We start from the raw sequence: 18641 nt of genomic DNA, 5'->3' as shown, positions 1-18641 counted from the left end.
AAATGAAATAAAGTGATATCACAGTATTTTAAAATATGTCTTCGTTATAGTAGTCTTTAAGACAGGAATTCTTGATTAGAATAAACTGGTCAGCCACTGCCCAGTTACCTTAATAAAAAGCCAGTCCCAGAATCCTATTGATTTTAACTTATTTGATCTAATTGATGTCCCATTAAATTGTTTGTACATTGAACTGAAAAACAAGTAAACATGCATGACATTCACACACTTATCAGGTAGGTTCACATGGAAGATAATAGATTGTGATAGAACTGGTTTAGAAACTGGTTTCAAAATAATAATTCAGATTCATATTATAACTAAAATGTTCATAAACTTCTGAGGGCCAAGTAATTTTTTATGTTCATTTATTTATTTAAAATATTTCTGTTCCATCAACAAACTAACTATAGTTCTTAACATAACTTACAAGATAACTCCCACACAACAGTAAAAAAGGTCAAAGAAGTGTAGTTCCTTCTTGAGGTCCATAGGAGTTTGTAGTGGATAATGGGACAGAAAATATTCCTTTGTGATTCTTTGTATTTAAGTTAAGGTTTTAGATGACACCTGAAAATTATCCTAGTAAGTGGTGGTGAAGAGTCTCAGCTGACTTATGGGCAACCCCTATTGGGGTTTACATGGCAAGATACTAACAGAAGTGGTTTGCCTTTGCCTGTTTCTGCAACCCTGGTCTACATTGGAGGTTTCCCATCCAATTACTAAGGCCGACCCTGCTTAGCTCCTGAGAAATGTCGAGATCAGGCTCACATGGGCTATCTAGGTTAGGGTATCCTAGTAAGTACCCCCCCCCCCAAGGAAAGTTCCATAGATAAAGTGCCATCAGGGAGATGGCACTGTGGGAAAGATCTCCAGTTATGATCTTGATTATCAGACAGGTTCATATGAGAACAAGTGGTCCAATCAGATCTCAGATTATTTAGGAGTTTTATGTTAAAACCAATTATGACAAGGAACCAGATTGTTAGCCAGTGTCACTCTTTAAGTATTGGCAAGATTGATTCCCTTTCTATGTATCAGCTAATACCCAAGCCTTTGTAATCTTGGGCCAGTTTTAATTTTCAAAGAGTCTTTTTTGACATACACGCATGTAGCATGTGACAGTAAATGAACTAACTAAATAATCTAATCTAACATGGATAACTGGTAACCTAAAAGAGGGATGTGTGCAATTATATTTTTAGCTTTTGTTTTGTTTCATTCCCCATTCCTCTTTATCCTCCTTCACCTCTCCCCCCCCCCCGCCCTTTGTGCTACATGGGACTAGGATTTCTGCTGCTGCCAGACTGGCCTTACCAGTTAGAGATTTGATGAGTGGGAAGGAATCATGTCTTATGTCAGATACCCTGGAAACTACATTTCTTACAATGCATCTAGATGTGGCACCTCAGACATTTAAGAAACAGTATCTGAGGCATCAGAGGAAATGAGATTTTCTTCCTTTCTGTGTTGGCCATTGAGCCTCCAGTTTGCCCTTCATAGGCCAGCAGTGGCCTCAGTCTGCATATACATACCCAGTAAAGTTTGAAGGGAAATACCCTGGGTGTCATTTTCACCACTCCAGACTCTCACCATTTCCTTCTGTGCTGGAAATCTGCTTAAACTTTCTAACTAGATAGCCAGGTGTCTGAATAAAAATTATTAATGAATATTAACTAATATTATTAGTTTTCCTATCCATTTTCATTATAATAATGACAAGAATGAATGAGACTGTTTCATTTCATTTTTTCATCAGTTAATAAAGGAAAGCACATGCCTGACTAAAAGAATGAAAATAGCTACATAAGTACAGGTGGATGGAATTAGATTATTAGAACATTATTTATTAGCAATAGGGAATCATATTGATAAGGCTAGAGAAAGCTGTGGTTTTTACATCTTTACTACAACATATACTGACTGAGATTACTGAGGAGCTGACTCTCTTCCTGAGACACTGTTTGGTATGTAAGGAAAAGTGAAAATAGTGCTCAAATGAATCTGTACGCTTTATTGGTGCAAAGGGGTTTGGCTCATTAATATTATATATACAGATATTCCATTTTTTCTACATTATATATTTGTACTAGTAAAAATTCATAGAGGTATGTTAATGAAACATACCTCAATGTGCATTAAATAGTCGGATGTGACATTATTTTAAGTGATTGTATATTATAAAAAGCTCTGTAGCAGGATTAATGTTGTAAAATTGACATGATATTATAATATGGAATATGATGAATTACGAACTTTCCATTATGCCTTAATGCATACTGCAAGAATTACAAGGTAATGATTATTGGTTGCATCAAGTTAGCTCATAAGCCTCTGCCCCATATATAAAAGACAACATTCTCTAGTCAGCTGCCATCTCCTCATGTAGGCTATAGTTTTAATTTTTTAAAAAATGAGATCAAAGTTTAGAGGTAGTTATAGCCAGAAAAGTGGCATGCTACAGTGATTTCTGAGAAACCGATGCCAGGATGTATTTTGAACTTTAAAAAGCTATAATTGGATGTGTTGTTTTCTCATCTGTTTCATGCAGAATCCAGATGAAGAGTGACAATGAGCTCCTCAAACCATATACACATCAATACAAAACTCTTTGTGTTTTTGTTTCATGGTTCATGGGCACCTCCTGTTGCTAGTTAGTTCAGTTTCCATGAGTCCCAAATGTTGTGCAGTTATGTCTCAAGGATAAGTGGGGTGGGGAGACAGAGGCAGAGACCAAAAAGGGGGCAACTGGTACCACCTATTTTTCTTCCAGAATTCCAATATAACAAAATGAAATTACCGGAATGAATTCAAGAAACATTCTTTGTATAAATCAATTGCTTGTGCCTACAACAATAACTGTTTTGTTTTATAGACATCTGATTTTAGTTCCTGGATTCTATCTGTAATTAATATGTTTCTTTTTCCTGTTTCAAGGGTGGGATTTTACATTTTTACATTCCCTTTATCTAATTTATTCACACAACTTGAACAGTTGAGCACTTATGAAAGATATTTTGGAAGTGGAGAAAAATTCAAGTCAATAGAACAGTGTACAAAACAGATCCAGAGGAGTTAACCGTGTTAGTCTGTAGTAGCAAAATAGTAAAGAGTCCAGTAGCACCTTTAAGAATAACCAACTTTATTGTAGCATAAGCTTTCAAGAACCACAGCTCTCTTTGTCAGATGCAGATTTGTTGCATCTGACGAAGAGAGCTGTGGTTCTCGAAAGCTTATGCTACAATAAAGCTAGACTCTTTATTGTTTTGTACAATACAGGTCAAACTTGGGTAGAACGTGACTCTAAACCTTACTGAATGATTTCACCATGTACTGAACTTTGCAAATATTGTGTGATATAATTCACACAGAACGGCCTCGTATATAGCCACTGAAGTCTATAACATGATTTTCAGGAGCTCCCATAATGTCATACTGAAGTTCAAAGATCATTGATGAATATTAGTATGATTCCCTTTCTGATTTCGTCTCACAACAACCTTCTGAAATAGGTTGAGATCAAAGAAGGAACAAAATCCACCAAAACTGAATTTTATAAAGATTAGAATGTGGATATTTAACCACATCCCCAAGTTAAAAAATCACTCACTGACAACTTTTTAGCATCAACCTACACTCAACAGAAGCCTGCCTAAACTCTATTTCTCAGGCAGATAGCCCTGACCCAAATCCATACTGTGTTCTACCTCTCCTCTTCCAAGAGGCTCTACCATCCAGAGACCCTGTTCCTTATATTTACTTCTTCTCACTCAGCTACTGGCAGGGTGATTGAAGAAAGGAAACTTATTATTTACTTTCCTTAATAAGCTGCAACCATTTATTTAAACTTGGCCCATTTGTCATGACCAGGGTGTTTGAGTTTCATGTGTGTATGTGTTGTTTCCCCTAAGTCAATAACTTCACATCAGCCAGAGTTAAAGCAGAAAAAAGAATAAATTTTATTTAAAACATAGGATACTGGAGTGAACAATTTAAAAACTCAAATTGTGGTTAAACGGGATGATACATGTAACAGAACAGATTAACAAGAAGTTATCTCTGCTGCGTTTCCTTTGCTGCCTCAAACCCTTTTCTCCTTAACTGCCTTTCCAACGGACTTTCAACTGTCACTAGCCCAACATTCTACCAGCTCTCATTGGCTGTTTCCCACGCAAGGTGGAGCTGGAATTTACTCCTGTCCATCACAGTTAGTAAAAAAAAAAATGTTCAGAACTCCATAGTGTTTCATTGTGATTCTGTACTGAACATATAGAACTTGGTTTAAGCAACCATGGTGACCCAGGAATTGATTGTGCACTGGACCATCTCATGCAGTTCCAGTTCCAGAGGGCTTCCCTGAAATGTTGATGGTTGTTCTTTTAGATACATGATTTGGCTTGCTTAAACATAATGCCAAACCACTACTAGGTGCTTCAAGAATGAGTCTGGGTTCTCTTAGACTTAAGTGGCCCATTCTTCCTGTCCTTTTCCTATTCTTCATAGCAACCCACTCCCTGTATTTGTTAAGTCATATTTTGCCATTTCATCTAGCTCTTCTGCAAACTATGGTGTGAACTTGCCCTGTAAACAAAGATTGCAAATCACATGTTGTTCCTAGTTTGCAGGACAATGTTGAACCAAATTTGGTTTTGTTGAAATAAATTTGCCCAAAACTAGGAAGTAATGAATCAACCCCTCTCCCTAAAAAGTACAAAAGGTTAATATAATAAGGATCTGAAATATTAATGATGTCTGAGAATAAGGATGTTTCCTCTTTTGATGGGCACATTTAATTTTTAAAAAGTCTGTTTCAAAACCCAGCGGGAATGATCTAGTCATAGTTAAGCACTTTTACATTTCATTTCTTCTGTGGAAGAGATTTAAATGTTTTTACTCTGTTATGAAAATCCACACTTTTCTAAAAATACATGTATTACCTAACTACTATAGGGCAAATTGATACTATTTCAGTGTCCAGCATAGACAAAGTCTGCAAGTAGCTGTGTTGGTCCACAGACAAATTCCAGAAACAAAGTACCTTTTATAACCCAAAACATTACCTTTTATTATTACCCACCCAAAATACCAGAAAAAGGGTGCATCACAAAGAAGTGTGCAAACTTCCCAATTTCCTAACATGCTTCTAGTATGTATTTTTTGATGTTTTGCCATTTTAAGAGAGTCTCTCAACTTTATTTGAACATTTTTATTGTACGTGAATAATAGAGCATGCATTGGAGTTCAATAGGTGCAATGCTGTTAAATGAACATCTTGGAAGATTTAAAAATGAGAGATTTATTTTGTCATTCATAAAGTTGTAATACAGTCTAGAAAAACTATTTGTTAAAAGATAGCATCTACTTAACCTGCTTATTTATTTCTTGTAGTAGAAGGTTAGATGCACAATAAATACACAAGGAAATAAGTAGATAGGAGAATTTATCTTAGAAATAAGATCCCTGTCATGCTTTTGAAATGTGAAATGCATGAAGACCTGTCAGAGAGATATACGGACATTATATTTTTTTTACTGTGCATTTGGAATTATTTAGCTATATTTGTCATTCGCCGGTGCCACCAAGCAGTGATCAAGTGATACCGTAATTTAAAAGTCTGTTTCCAGTTCAGGGGTGTTTGTGTGTGTACACGCACATGTGTGTGTAATAGGAAAGATACATATACAAACAATGATCGTCTTCGTCCTTCTGTGCAGCCCCACATTGGGACTGCGCAGGCGCAGGCCAGCCGCGGAAAAGATTTTTCTAGCTCTAAGAGATGTGAGGGGGACGTTCGGATCCACCGCGCATGCGCGCCGGTGTTCCCGCCAATTTTGAATGCATATATATCCGAACGTCCCCGGCATTCCCTCAGTTCCTTTTTCGCCGCCGTCGAAAAGGTTCTTATTGTCTAGCGTTCGTTTCAAGCGTCTCTTCGGAGTTTTGGATCGTTTCTTCTGCTGGTCGGTATTTTCCCCTTGTCATCTGTCGGGAGATACCGTTCATTATGTCGCAGACATCTTTGTTTAAAAAGTGTCATAAATGCGGCACTAAGATGACCCATTCGGACGGCCATGAGCTCTGCCTCATCTGCCTGGGCGAGGGGCATGTTGTCGAGCGCTGCTCCATTTGTATGTCCTTCACTCCGAAGGCAAGGAGTGATCGGAAGGCCAGGCTCCGTGCCTTCTTGTGGGATGCCAACCTTCTCCCCCCCAAGCCGTCAGGCTCTTCGGGAGATAGGCCGCGCTCCGCCGCTCCGTCACCGGCGCCGTCTCGTAAGTCGCCAGAGCCGCTCCCCTCGGAACCGACGGGGCAACCCGTTCCGGAGGCCCGTCCTGATTCCGGTTCCGGGGATCGTCCTTCGAGCCGGAAGGCCAAGAAGCGTTCCGCGCCCAAGCCGAAGTCCTCCTCCAAGACTTCGGTTCGGGAGGCTGTTTCGGAGCCCCCGTCCAAGAAGGCCAAGGCGAAGTCGAGGGCCAAGGACCGTGCATTGTCCCCAGCTCCGACTGTGCTGCCTGGTTCTCCGGCCGAACCAGTCCTGATACCCGACGATGTGGTGAGTCTCCACACCCCGTCGCCTCCTTGCACGCCTCCTCCGTCGGTTCCCGAGGAATTTGTGCCGTTTCCGCCTTTCCCGGATCCGTTCCAATCTTTTGAGCGCTCCCTGCCGTCCGCCCCGGCGCCTTCAGAGGCCTCCGTTCCACTGCCGTCTACCTCGTCGGTTCCGATGCCTCTTCGCTGGCCTGCCCCGGTGCCTGCTCCTCTGCCCCCTTGCCAGCCGGTCGCGGGGGTTGGGAACATGACCTCCTGGCAGGATTTTGTGGCGTGGTTCCAGCAGTCGCTCCCTTCCTGCAACATCCGTCGGTTCCGATGGTCTCCGTTCCGGCTCAGCCAGTCGGGCTCCCAGCACCCGCTCCTCCACCTCCGGGCTTACCTCTGCGACCGCCGGTTCCTGCAACTTATCCGTCGGCCCCGACCGCTCACCGGTCTTCGGTTCCGACGCAAACCTCGCCGGAGTTTTCGGATTCCGAGGATGATGAAGGTCTGGCGTCACCGTCGGAGTGCTCTTCAGACGCGGCCTCGGATCCTTCCCCGGATGACACCGTGGGTGGGCCCCGCTCATCGTCCCCGAATGACGATTACAGGCTATTCTCCGAGCAAATGGTGCGGATGGCCGCCGCGCTGGAGATAGACGTCTCCTCCACGACCTCCAAGCCCAAGAGTAAGCTGCTGGAGGCGCTGTATTCCGGGTCCCCCGCGTCGGTGGCGTTTCCCCCTGTGGAGGATTTTGTTGATAACGCTCTCGCGCTCTGGCAGGCGCCGGCGTCCCTGTCCGCGACGGCAAAGAAGGTGGAACGGTACTACCGTTTAAAGCAAGATGATTGCCCGTACCTCTTCAATCACCCGAAACCCTCGTCGATCGTGGCTGAGGAGGGTCAGGCTCGGTTCCGTTCCGGTTCCTCGTCGGCCCCGGCGGACCGGGAAGGCAGGAAGCTGGATGGCGTGGGCAGGAAACTCTACTCATCCGCGTCTCTGGGATTCCGTATTGCCAACTTCCAGGCCATAATGGGATCCTATAATCTATTCCTGTGGAAGAGGCTGTCTTCTTACCTCTCCGACCTCCCGGAGGATCGCCGCCACCTGGTTAAGGCCCTCCAAGCCGAGGCCGTGAAGCTGTCAAAACAGCAAATGACAGCTGGCAAGGACGCCGCCGACTCTGCAGCGCGAGCGATGGCAACTTCGGTGGTCCTGCGTCGGCACGCCTGGCTCCGGTCCACGGCCCTGCCTCCAGAGAAGAAGGCGAAGGTGGAGGACTTCCCGTTCGAGGGGCCCCAGCTCTTCTCGGAGAAGACGGATGAGTCCCTCTCCCTGATGAAGAAGAATCAGCAGACGGCCAAGTCCCTCGGGGTCGCCCCCTCAGCCCAGTCGTCGGGTCCGAGGTATCGCTATGGTCGGTTCCGATCCTACCAGACCCCTTACCAGCCTTACCAGCAGCGTCAAGGGCGCTTCTTCTCGGGCCAGTCCTACGGTCACCGATCCTACTCTGCCCAGCAGCGTCACCCTTCCAGGCGCTCCGGCCGGTCCAAGGGCAGGCAACAGCCCTCTTCGCCCAAGCCTTCGACCTCGGCGCAGAAGCCCTCGGTCTTCTGACTGCGCCTGAACGCTCCCCCGTTGGCCTCCGAGGGTGCTTCCTCTGCTGCCCAGTTTCTGGACAGGCTTCGACCTTTTTTGCCCTGTTGGCAACGTGTTACTTCTGACGCTTGGGTCCTGTCCGTTGTGGCCCATGGTTACAAGTTAATGTTTACGGATGCACCCCCTCTCTCTCTCCCTCCCCGTTGTTCTCCATGTTGTGATGTTGTGTTACACAATAATGTTATGGAGTTGGTTACCAAAGGTGCTGTCCGGGTGGTCAATGTCTCTACTTCCCCATGGGGATTTTACTCCAGATACTTCCTTGTGGATAAAAAGGGTGGAGGTTCCCGGCCCATCTTAGACCTTCGAGGCCTCAATGGTTATTTGAAGGCTGAGAAGTTTCGCATGCTGACCCTGGCGCGAGTCATGGAACTCCTGGAAGTGGGCGTCTGGCTGGCCATTCTAGACCTGAAGGATGCCTACTTCCACATTTCTATATTTGAGGGCCACAGGAAATACCTGCGGTTTGTGTATGGGAATTCTGTGTATGAATATACAGTGTTGCCCTTCGGGCTAGCCTCTGCACCCAGAGTCTTCACAAAGTGCATGGCCACCGTAGTGGCATACCTGCGGTCCCAGGGTTGCTTTATCTACCCGTACTTGGATGACTGGCTCCTGGTGGGACCCTCGCCTGACTCTCTCCAGGCCCATATTGCCCTCACTTTGTCCGTGCTGGCTAGGCTGGGCTTGGTGGTTAATGGGGATAAGTCTATCCTGACCCCAGGCATGGCCATTAGGTTTATTGGGGTCCATTTCAATTCCCTGCTGGGTAGAGCCTACCTGCCCCCTGACCGGTTGGCCAGGCTTTCCGCTTTGGCCCGGCATTTTATGCATTGCCGGTATCAGACTGCCCTTTTGGTTCAGACTCTGTTGGGCCTTATGGCCTCCACCACAGGGGTGGTTTTCTTTGCGCGCCTGCGTATGAGGCCTCTGCAAAACTGGTTTGTCCGGAGGTACAACCCCCTCACCATGGGTCAGCACCAGAGGTTTTCCATCCCCAGGGTGGTGCTGCGCTCTCTGGCCTGGTGGACTGTCCCTGGGAACCTGTCTGAAGGTTGTCCTTTCGGCCCCTTCCTAGCCGAGGTCACGGTTTATACCGATGCCTCCAACTTGGGATGGGGGGGGCGCTGTGGACAGCTTTCGGCTCAGGGCATCTGGTCCCCATCTGAGGCATCCATGCATATCAACCTTCTTGAGCTTAGGGCGATCCGTTACTCCCTCGCTTCTTTTGCAGATGCCATTCGGAACAGGAGGGTTCAGGTCCTGTCGGACAATACCACGGCCTGCTACTACCTCAACAAGCAGGGAGGGACGGTCTCGCTCAAGCTCTGCAAGGAGGCAACAACTCTATGGAATTGGGCCATGGTCAACAACGTCCTTCCCAGAGCCGTGCACATTGCCGGGGATCTCAACACCTCGGCGGATGCGCTGAGCAGGGTGTTTCTGCCTCAGCACGAGTGGTCCCTAAACAGGGTTTACCTCGACCAGGTTTTCCGCACATGGGGCACGCCGTTGGTCGACCTCTTCGCCACTGCCCGCAACAAACAGGCCCCGCTGTTCTGCTCCCGGGCCGGCATTGGCCGCCACTCCCTAGGGGATGCCTTCCAAATACCTTGGTCCCCAGGGCTCTTTTATGCCTTCCCGCCCTTTCCGCTCCTGTACAAGGTTCTTTCCAGGGTCAGGGCCTACCGAACCCGCTGTATCCTCGTTGCCCCTCGGTGGCCTCGCCAGGATTGGTTCCCCCTTTTGCTCTCCCTGTCCCAGGGGCGATGCCTCCCCCTGCCTCACGCCCCGGACCTCTTAACCAGGGACGGGGTGTGGCATCACGATGTGGCTGTACTGAATCTGGCTGCCTGGCTTCTGGGCAACCGGGAATGAACCTCTCTTCTGGGGTGCTTGGGGTGATCTTGAATGCCCGGAAACCGTCCACCAGGTTGTCCTACCAGAGGAAGTGGTCACGTTTTTCCCGGTGGTTGGCCCCAAAGGGGGTTTCTCCCTTTAGTTGCCCGCTCCCTGTCATCCTGGACTACCTCCTGGATCTCTGCTCCCAGGGCCTTGCGTTTTCCAGTATTAAGGTCCACATGGCTGCAATCTCTGCCTTCCATGAGCAGATTGATGGGAAGACAGTTTTTACTCACTGGCTTTCCAAGCAGTTCCTGAAGGGCCTGTTCAAGACCTTCCCTCCTAGGGCCCATCCCATTCCACAATGGAGTCTCTCCCTGGTTCTCTCCCAGCTGATGCTCCAGCCCTTTGAGCCTCTATCTTCTTGTCCCCTGCCTTTGCTCACTCAGAAGGTGGCTTTCCTGGTGGCAATCACGTCCTCTAGGCGTGTTGGGGAGCTGTCTGCCCTGCGGTGTGACCCTCCCTTCCTGCAGTTTTTCCCTGGTACTGTCATGCTCCACACTAGCATGGAGTTTCTGCCCAAGGTAGTCTCAAGGTTTCACCTACAGCAAAAGGTGTTCCTCCCTTCCTTTTTTCCAACACCTTCATCCCCAGGGGAACGAGCACTACACACATTGGATGTAAAGCGTGCTTTATTGTTTTATTTGCACCGCACCAAATGTTTCAGGAAATCTCCTGCCCTGTTTGTGTGTTACTCTGGCCCTCGCAAGGGCTCACCTGCTTCTGCCCAGTCCATCTCTCGCTGGATTGTGTCTACGATTAAACTTTGCTATCAGCATGCTGGAGTCCAGTGTCCCTTGTTGGTTACCGCTCATTCCACTCGAGCGCAAGCTGCTTCTGCTGCCTTCCTACGTGGAGTGCCGCTCCGGGACGTCTGCCAAGCTGCGACATGGTCCACTGCAGACACTTTCATCAAGCACTATTCTGTGGATGTGCATGCACGACGTGACTCGGCTGTGGGCACAGCTGTCCTGCAGTCCTTGTTCAAGTAGACACTCACACCCGCCCCCATTGGTGAGATGCTAGTTACTCTCCCAATGTGGGGCTGCACAGAAGGACGAAGACGATAAACAGGGTTTCTCACCTGTAACTGTTGATCGTCGAGTCTCTTCTGTGCAGACACACATTCCCTCCCGCCTGCCCCGCTGTGAGTGCTTGGTTTCTTCCATTGTTTCTCCGGCGGCTCAGGTGAACTGAGGGAATGCCGGGGACGTTCGGATATATATGCATTCAAAATTGGCGGGAACACCGGCGCGCATGCGCGGTGGATCCGAACGTCCCCCTCACATCTCTTAGAGCTAGAAAAATCTTTTCCGCGGCTGGCCTGCGCCTGCGCAGTCCCAATGTGTGTCTGCACAGAAGAGACTCGACGATCAACAGTTACAGGTGAGAAACCCTGTTTTTCTTGATTCATTTTTTTCCGCTTCTTACATGTAGACATAGACTGGGAAATTTAGCAACGGAGTAATGTAAACTTAATTTATAAAAAAAGAAATCTCAGTCAGATTGCATGATGGAAATTATGTGAATTGCTGGTTTAATTTGTAAATCAAATCAGAGCTGGAGAACAGTACCAAATTATGTACAGCAAAGTGTGTGTGTGTGTATACTGTATTTGTTCTGATTTCAGTTTTCATTGTAGCATTCTAAAATAAAGCAAGTTCTGAACATGTTACATGTATTTTTGATGTGAAGAAATTTGAGGTTGGAAGGTTCTGCATCAATATAATTCATACACATACAAACATGTAAATGGTATGTAGTAACTTTGTGCAACCTCCCCCCCCCTTATTAATCACTAATGGCTGATAAAGTGTTTTATTGTTCAGAATTTGTGGATACCATTGCAAAGTGATCAAAAGGGTGAGGCAAATCCAACATATGTACAGACAATTTACATGTTGAGCTTATGTGCTACACATGCTTATGGGAAAAAACAACAACCCAGAAGTGGAACAAGGAAGTCATAAGTTCAGGGGACCCATCTCAGTGGTAAGGGAGACATGATGGTGCTTGTGGGTTCTGAACTTCAGATACTATATGTGGAACCGTATGTTTGTTCTGAACTTCAGGAACTAAATAAAATTGTATCATTCTTTTTAAAAAAGAGGAAAAATGCCTAACAATAGATCAGAAGTAAATAAACCAGGATACAACACTGATACAATAGAAACATTATCTTTTAGGGTTTATGTTGACCTACCAAGTCAGTTTGGTGTAGTAGTTAGGAGCGTGGGACTCTAATCTGAGAGCCGGGTTTGATTCCCCACTCCTCCACTTGAAGCCACTTGAAGCCAGCTGGGTGACCTTGGGCCAGTCACAGCTCTCTGGAGCTGTCTCAGCCCCACCCACCTCACAGGGTGTTTTGTTGTAGGGATAATAATAGCATACTTTGTAAACCGCTCTGAGTGGGCATTAAGTTGTCCTGAAGGGCGGTATATAAATCGAATGTTATTATTATGTTATTATTAAGGTGGGGAGACAATGACCATAATTAGGCTTGACTGTGCTGGTTCAAAGTCTATGAATTGTTGGGACGAGCAGTACAACTTGACTGAAACATGGTGTAGAATAGTTCCAAATTGGTCCTCGCTCTTACAATGGAGTTGTATACCTTTCTAAACCCATTAAATTCTGTGGATCTACACAGACATAACTGAACTTAGAATGGCCCTGCAGTTCTCATAAGGGAATTGCTTTTCTGAACCAGATCATCTAATTCACTATTCTGAGATAACTCTGAAGTTGCATAACTGCTATATTTATTTATTTAGAAATTGCTATGCTGCCTCTCCAGAAAGTCAAAAAGAGTCCAGTAGCACCTTTAAGACTAACCAATTTTATTGTAGCATAAGCTTTCGAGAATCACAGTTCTCTTTGTCAGATGCATCTGAGAGCCGGGTTTGATTCCCCGCTCCTCCACTTGAAGCCACTTGAAGCCAGCTGGGTGACCTTGGGCCAGTCACAGCTCTCTGGAGCTCTCTCAGCCCCACCCACCTCACAGGGTGTTTTGTTGTAGGGATAATAATAGCATACTTGGTAAACCGCTCTGAGTGGGCATTAAGTTGTCCTGCAATAGAACTGTGATTCTCGAAAGCTTATGCTACAATAAAATTGGTTAGTCTTAAAGGTGCTACTGGACTCTTTTTGATTTTGCTACTACAGACTAACACGGCTAACTCCTCTGGATCTATCTCCAAAAAGTATGGACAAGATGACTTACAAAGTAATACTTAAAAACACAGCATTAAAAACCCAGCCAGATCATGAAAAGCATGTAAAAGAATTAGCAGCTGAAAAATAACTCTCAGAGAACAGTTCTCAGAATAGAAGCAGAATGCAGAATTATTATTATTTTTTAAAAAGATCAGCTTCTTAATTAAAAGCCTTGATAAAACAAAATGTTTTGATCTGCTGATTAAAATGGAGCAGGAAAGGCGCCTGGTATGGCTCAACGGGAAGGGCATTCCACTGGTGTGGTGCTAGCACTGAAAAAGCCCTGTCTTTGGTAGGGGGAGGACCCTAAACAGGCCTCAACCAATTTAAGGTGCTAAAGGTAAGAACCAACACTTTGAATTGTGTCCAGAAACAGACAGGCAGCCATTGTGTCCTGCCTGTAACAGTCACCCGGCTGCTGTATTTTGGAATAGCTGTAGTTTTTAGACAATTTTCAAAAGCAGCTCCCCACAGAGTGCATTACAGTAATCTAACCTGAATGTGAACAGAGCATGGATCACACACACTTTTTAGGGAACTGTTGTAAGTGGTGAATCAATCAAAGTTGATAAAAGTTACTATGTGCCATATATCTGAAGAAAGGAGATTTGACTCTTGAAAGCTCATATCTTTCTTGAAAATCTTGTTGGTCTCTAAGGTGCTCCTGGACTTGCTATTGCAGACCAACATGGCTGTCCACTTGAAACAGTGTCATGTAGAAGACCTACCTCCAAACTTAGGCTGGGTCCTGCAGTACTCCTAAACTATGAACCTGCCCCTTCAGGAGGAGTGTAACCCCTTCCAGGACAGGCTGCCTCCTAAATCTTTGAGCCGCTTTGTCATTGACCAACACAACCTCAGTCTTGTCTGGTTTGAGCTTCACTTTATTAACCTTCATCCCACCCAGTACTTTCTCCAGGCAGTTGTTGTACTCAGATCCATATGTCTTACCCTGCTAAGGAGAAATAGAGCGGTGTATCACCAATATGCAGATGATGAGAACATTTTGTGTTGCTTCTGGCAAAGCAGGGGAAAGAAATATACCTTGACTCCCAATTCTACTTTTATCTTGAGATCTTGTTCTCACTGGTATTTACTTGTCTTGCACGTGTAGATGATATGACTTAAGCTGAGTAGAGTTATGTTGGTCAGTAGGCCCTGTTCTCTAAATGGGATGTTAGTAACCATCTGTTGATAGAAATTTTATGCCTATTATTAGTATCTCTTGTCCACTTCAGGCAAGTTTCTAGAATCCAGCCTGCCCCTGAATTCTCAAGTTTCAATATTATCTTCAGTTGTGTTCTGATCTAATCAATACATTGCATTTTATTTGGGGAAAGAGAACCTTCTTTCCATCGCCTATATGTATGTAACCTCTGGGTTTAACTACTTCCAACACACTTCCCTTGAAGAGTGTTGGAAATGTGCAGCTAGCCTCATAGGCCACTTGGACTATGTAACACATGTCCTACCTGAGCTGAACTGGATAATTCAAATCATAAGTGCTGGTTTTAACCCTAAAATGTTGAATGGTCTGGGATCAGTCACATTAAACTGCCTTTTATCATGTGTACCTTTCTGGCTCTTTGAAACTGACTTTCGGAGATCCTCATCTGTGTCCCCATTCCACAAGAAATTGGACAGTGTCAACTGGGAGAAAGATCTTGCCTTATGGCGCCAAGCGCTGCATAAGTTCCTCTTCCCAGAAGATCTCAACTCTATGGATATGGGCCTTTCATTTTTAAATAGCCCTTTTGTACGACCTCTCCCATCACTTTTTAATTGTTAATCGTTTAAGTTGTTTTAATAGAGAATGGTTGTACTTTTTGATATGGTTTTTATTGCTTTATTGGGGAAACTTTGAAAATAGAAGTCACCTCAAATTAAGTCTTCAGGGAAGCAATACAGAAATGTTTTAAATACATTCCTTTTTGCAGGCAAGTTGAATTTTTATGGCCCTTTAAAAATGCTTTTTGGAGTTTTGAGAGGTTTTTGTTTACTACAGTAACAGTGTTATTACAAGCAGTATTTTACCTCCTCAGTGCAGTAGCAGCAGCATGGCACAGAGCGCGGTGATTGTCTGAGTAGTTTAGTATGGATAGCTTTTCATTTAGCCTTTGCTCTGACAGCCCATGCCCTGGATAAGTGGTGTAGGCCTGTACAGGTGAAATCTATTCTCACATTTGCCTCAGGGGTGACTGGACTGTAACAGAATTTTTCAAACCCGTTGGGCCCAACCGCAAAGCAGAGAATAAATGGCTGAAGTGCCAGGTCTCGACAGAAAAATCAATGCCTGGTTATACAGACATGACAGACCAGGTCTGCAATTCTCTTCATGAAAGTCTGTGCATTTAGCACACTTCAGGTTAAAAACATGCTTCTTTTGTCAGTTTTGAGGGGTATATATAAACACCTGGTTTTATTTTTCTTTCTTTTCTTTTTCCTTTTTTAACCATAGAAAATTTACATGCCACCTGTGTGACAGAAGTTTTACAGAGAAGTGGGCGCTGAACAATCATATGAAACTTCACACAGGAGAAAAGCCATATAAGTGCACATGGCCTACATGCCATTATTCCTTTCTCACAGCATCAGCCATGAAAGACCATTATAGGACTCATACAGGTTTGTCTTGAGTTTTTCTTTTCTTTCAGTGGGCAAAGCAATATGGATTGAGGAGAAGGGTTGTGGATTGGGTTCTCTGGTGGTGGTGGTGGAAAGTACTATCGAGGTTTAGCCAACTTACGGTGACCTCTGCTGCAGTTTTCAAAGCAAGAGACTAAGATAAGTGGTTTGCCATTACCTGCCTCTGCATAGCCATCCAGATCTTTGGAAGTCTCTTATCCAATTACTAACCAAGGCCAGCCCTGCTTAGCTTCTGAGATCTGACAAAATCATGCTTTCCTATAGATCCAGAGGAGTTAGCCGTGTTAGTCTGTAGTAGCAAAATCAAAAAGAGTCCAGTAGCACCTTTAAGACTAACCAATTTTATTGTAGCATAAGCTTTCGAGAACCACAGTTCTCTTCGTCAGATGCATGGAGGGCAGAAAGAAACTGGTCAAATATAAAGGAGGAGAGGGGAGGGGAGGAGGGGAGGAGGGATGTAAACAACTCCTTTGATATGGAGATGCAAACAGTTCCTTTTGATGTGGGGATCAGTTTGCTTGTGTAAAGGTTCAAAGGAGTTTGCTGTGTTAGTCTGTAGTAGCTACTACTACAGACTACTTTAGTAGTAGATGTAGACTACTGTAGACTACTGAAACTACTACTGTAGTTTACTACCACAGACTACTTTAGTAGTAGATGTAGACTACTGTAGACTACTGAAACTACTACTGTAGTTTGCTACTACAGACTAACACGGCATCTCCATATCAAAGGAGTTGTTTACATCCCTCCTCCCCTCCTCCCCTCCCCTCTCCTCCTTTATATTTGACCAGTTTCTTTCTGCCCTCCATGCATCTGACGAAGAGAACTGTGGTTTTCGAAAGCTTATGCTACAATAAAATTGGTTAGTCTTAAAGGTGCTACTGGACTCTTTTTGATTATGCTTGCCTATGTTATCCAGGTCATGCTATGAGGTTTGTACCTCATGTAAAATAACTGTTTTCAATAAGTACCTTAAAATGAGTTACTTTAGATGTTCATATAAATCCTTGCATATGTACAGGCTTTGGGTTAGCACTAGGGTCTACATTGTACAAACATAAAGAGACAGAGAAGGACCTGTCCTCTCTTGTTTCTGCAGATGCTCCTATATATCTTCATATATATATAATAAGTTGCAGGTTATCTCCATAGACCAAAAAAATGTGAGTGTTCCAACAAGGTGCTTTGTTGATATGGGCTGAAGATAATCATTCAGAATTGTAGAGTATATGCTGCTTGGATAAAGAAAGGCTGCTGTATGAGGTTTCCCTTCCTATCCATGATTGCTCTCTGAAATAATCTTCACAATTATTTACATCTGTTTTCATGGTATTTCATTAATGAAGGACTGTAAGGCAAATGTTTTTAATATTAATACAACAATAATGCAGCTGGAGTTAACCAATATTTCCAAATACTTTACCATTTTGAATAATCTTTATTTTATATAAAAATTGTGAACAACTGGAAGTGTAAAGACTTACATCATTTGATGATGATGATAATGTTGGTTCTAAAGGCAGGTTTACACTGCCTTTTTTGTTGCTGATATTTCTCAACACATCAGGACAGCTGAGTAGGAGAGGACTAGGGGGACAAAATTTAGGTGGAACCTGGGAACCCATGTTGTCCTGTGCTGCTTCAGTTGGATCTGGATGATGTGAGGGTAAGTCCACAGGGCATTGCTGTTTGGGGGCCCATGATAGCTCTTTAATGCTCCAATCCTTTGGCATACATGTGTACACAATCACATCAAGAAAATATATGATTTGGTGGTGCCTTTTGGGGGTCATGCACCAGCAAAAATTTCTGAAAAGTGTATCCCTGAAAAGTGGTTCCCATATTACATTTATCCACACAATGATTTGGCCTGGGGGGCTCATGTACTTGGCCTTGGGCTGCATAGAAGAGAGGGTGAGTATAAATTTAATCAATAAACTGGGTACCATTCACTTGAAAGAAGAAAATGCTGATAATTTCCATGTCAATTATTCCTATCTACAGGATTAGTCATTATTTGATACTAAACAATTTCTAACTAATTACTGAGCAACAGCATTAATTTTGAAGTGGATACATTTAAATGTGCATTTCAATTAATATCTGCTATGTTTAGTAACTCTCAGTTTTACACAATAGGCAGTACAGATTTCACTACAGCTTACAAAAAGCAGAGTTCACATCAGTACTTTGGATTAAAACTAAACATGTTACACGTTAGAAATATTTAAAATATTTTCTTCAATACACACAGCTTACTTTCTGTCACACAGCGAAGATCCTTGTGGTGTTATGGTAGCTGCTGTCAAAGCAATATTTTTAAAGATCTGTACAGCCAATCAGATCTCTAATTACCAGTCAGAAACCCTGCTGGTGCCAAGCCCCATCTGGCCGTGGCCAGTTTCTAAATACATTCAGCAGGTGCCAAGAAAGATGTTGGAGTGCTCAGTGGTGCCCATGGGCAGCACATTGAGGATCCCTGCATTAGAAGATTTCAGTGAAGGGCTTATATTACTTCAGTAATCAGTCATTTATGAGAACTGAAAAGAACATTTTCCATACAATCACTTCAAATGCAGCCTAATTCTATAAGAACAATATTAAATAGAACTGTAATCTGTAACGTTATGAGAAGTAAAGGAAAACTGAAAGTTATGTCTCTGAGATTATATTTAAATTCTTTA

The 18641-nt window shown here is 44.2% G+C and overlaps 1 protein-coding gene across 1 annotated transcript in view; it reads left to right on the top strand.

Annotated features, from left to right (window-relative positions):
* ZNF407 (zinc finger protein 407) overlaps positions 1-18641 on the top strand; it is a 527028-nt gene that overhangs the window by 295638 nt on the left and 212749 nt on the right. The window contains exon 4 of the mRNA XM_054985255.1: positions 15767-15933. Within this exon, the coding sequence (XP_054841230.1) occupies positions 15767-15933 (167 nt within the window). The remainder of the gene's footprint in view (positions 1-15766; positions 15934-18641) is intronic.

Source organism: Eublepharis macularius, chromosome 7 (assembly GCF_028583425.1).
Source record: "Eublepharis macularius isolate TG4126 chromosome 7, MPM_Emac_v1.0, whole genome shotgun sequence".
In the NCBI taxonomy this organism is placed as follows: Eukaryota; Metazoa; Chordata; class Lepidosauria; order Squamata; family Eublepharidae; genus Eublepharis; species Eublepharis macularius.
Note: the sequence above shows the minus strand (reverse complement) of the source record. Positions and strands in the feature narration are given on the sequence as shown.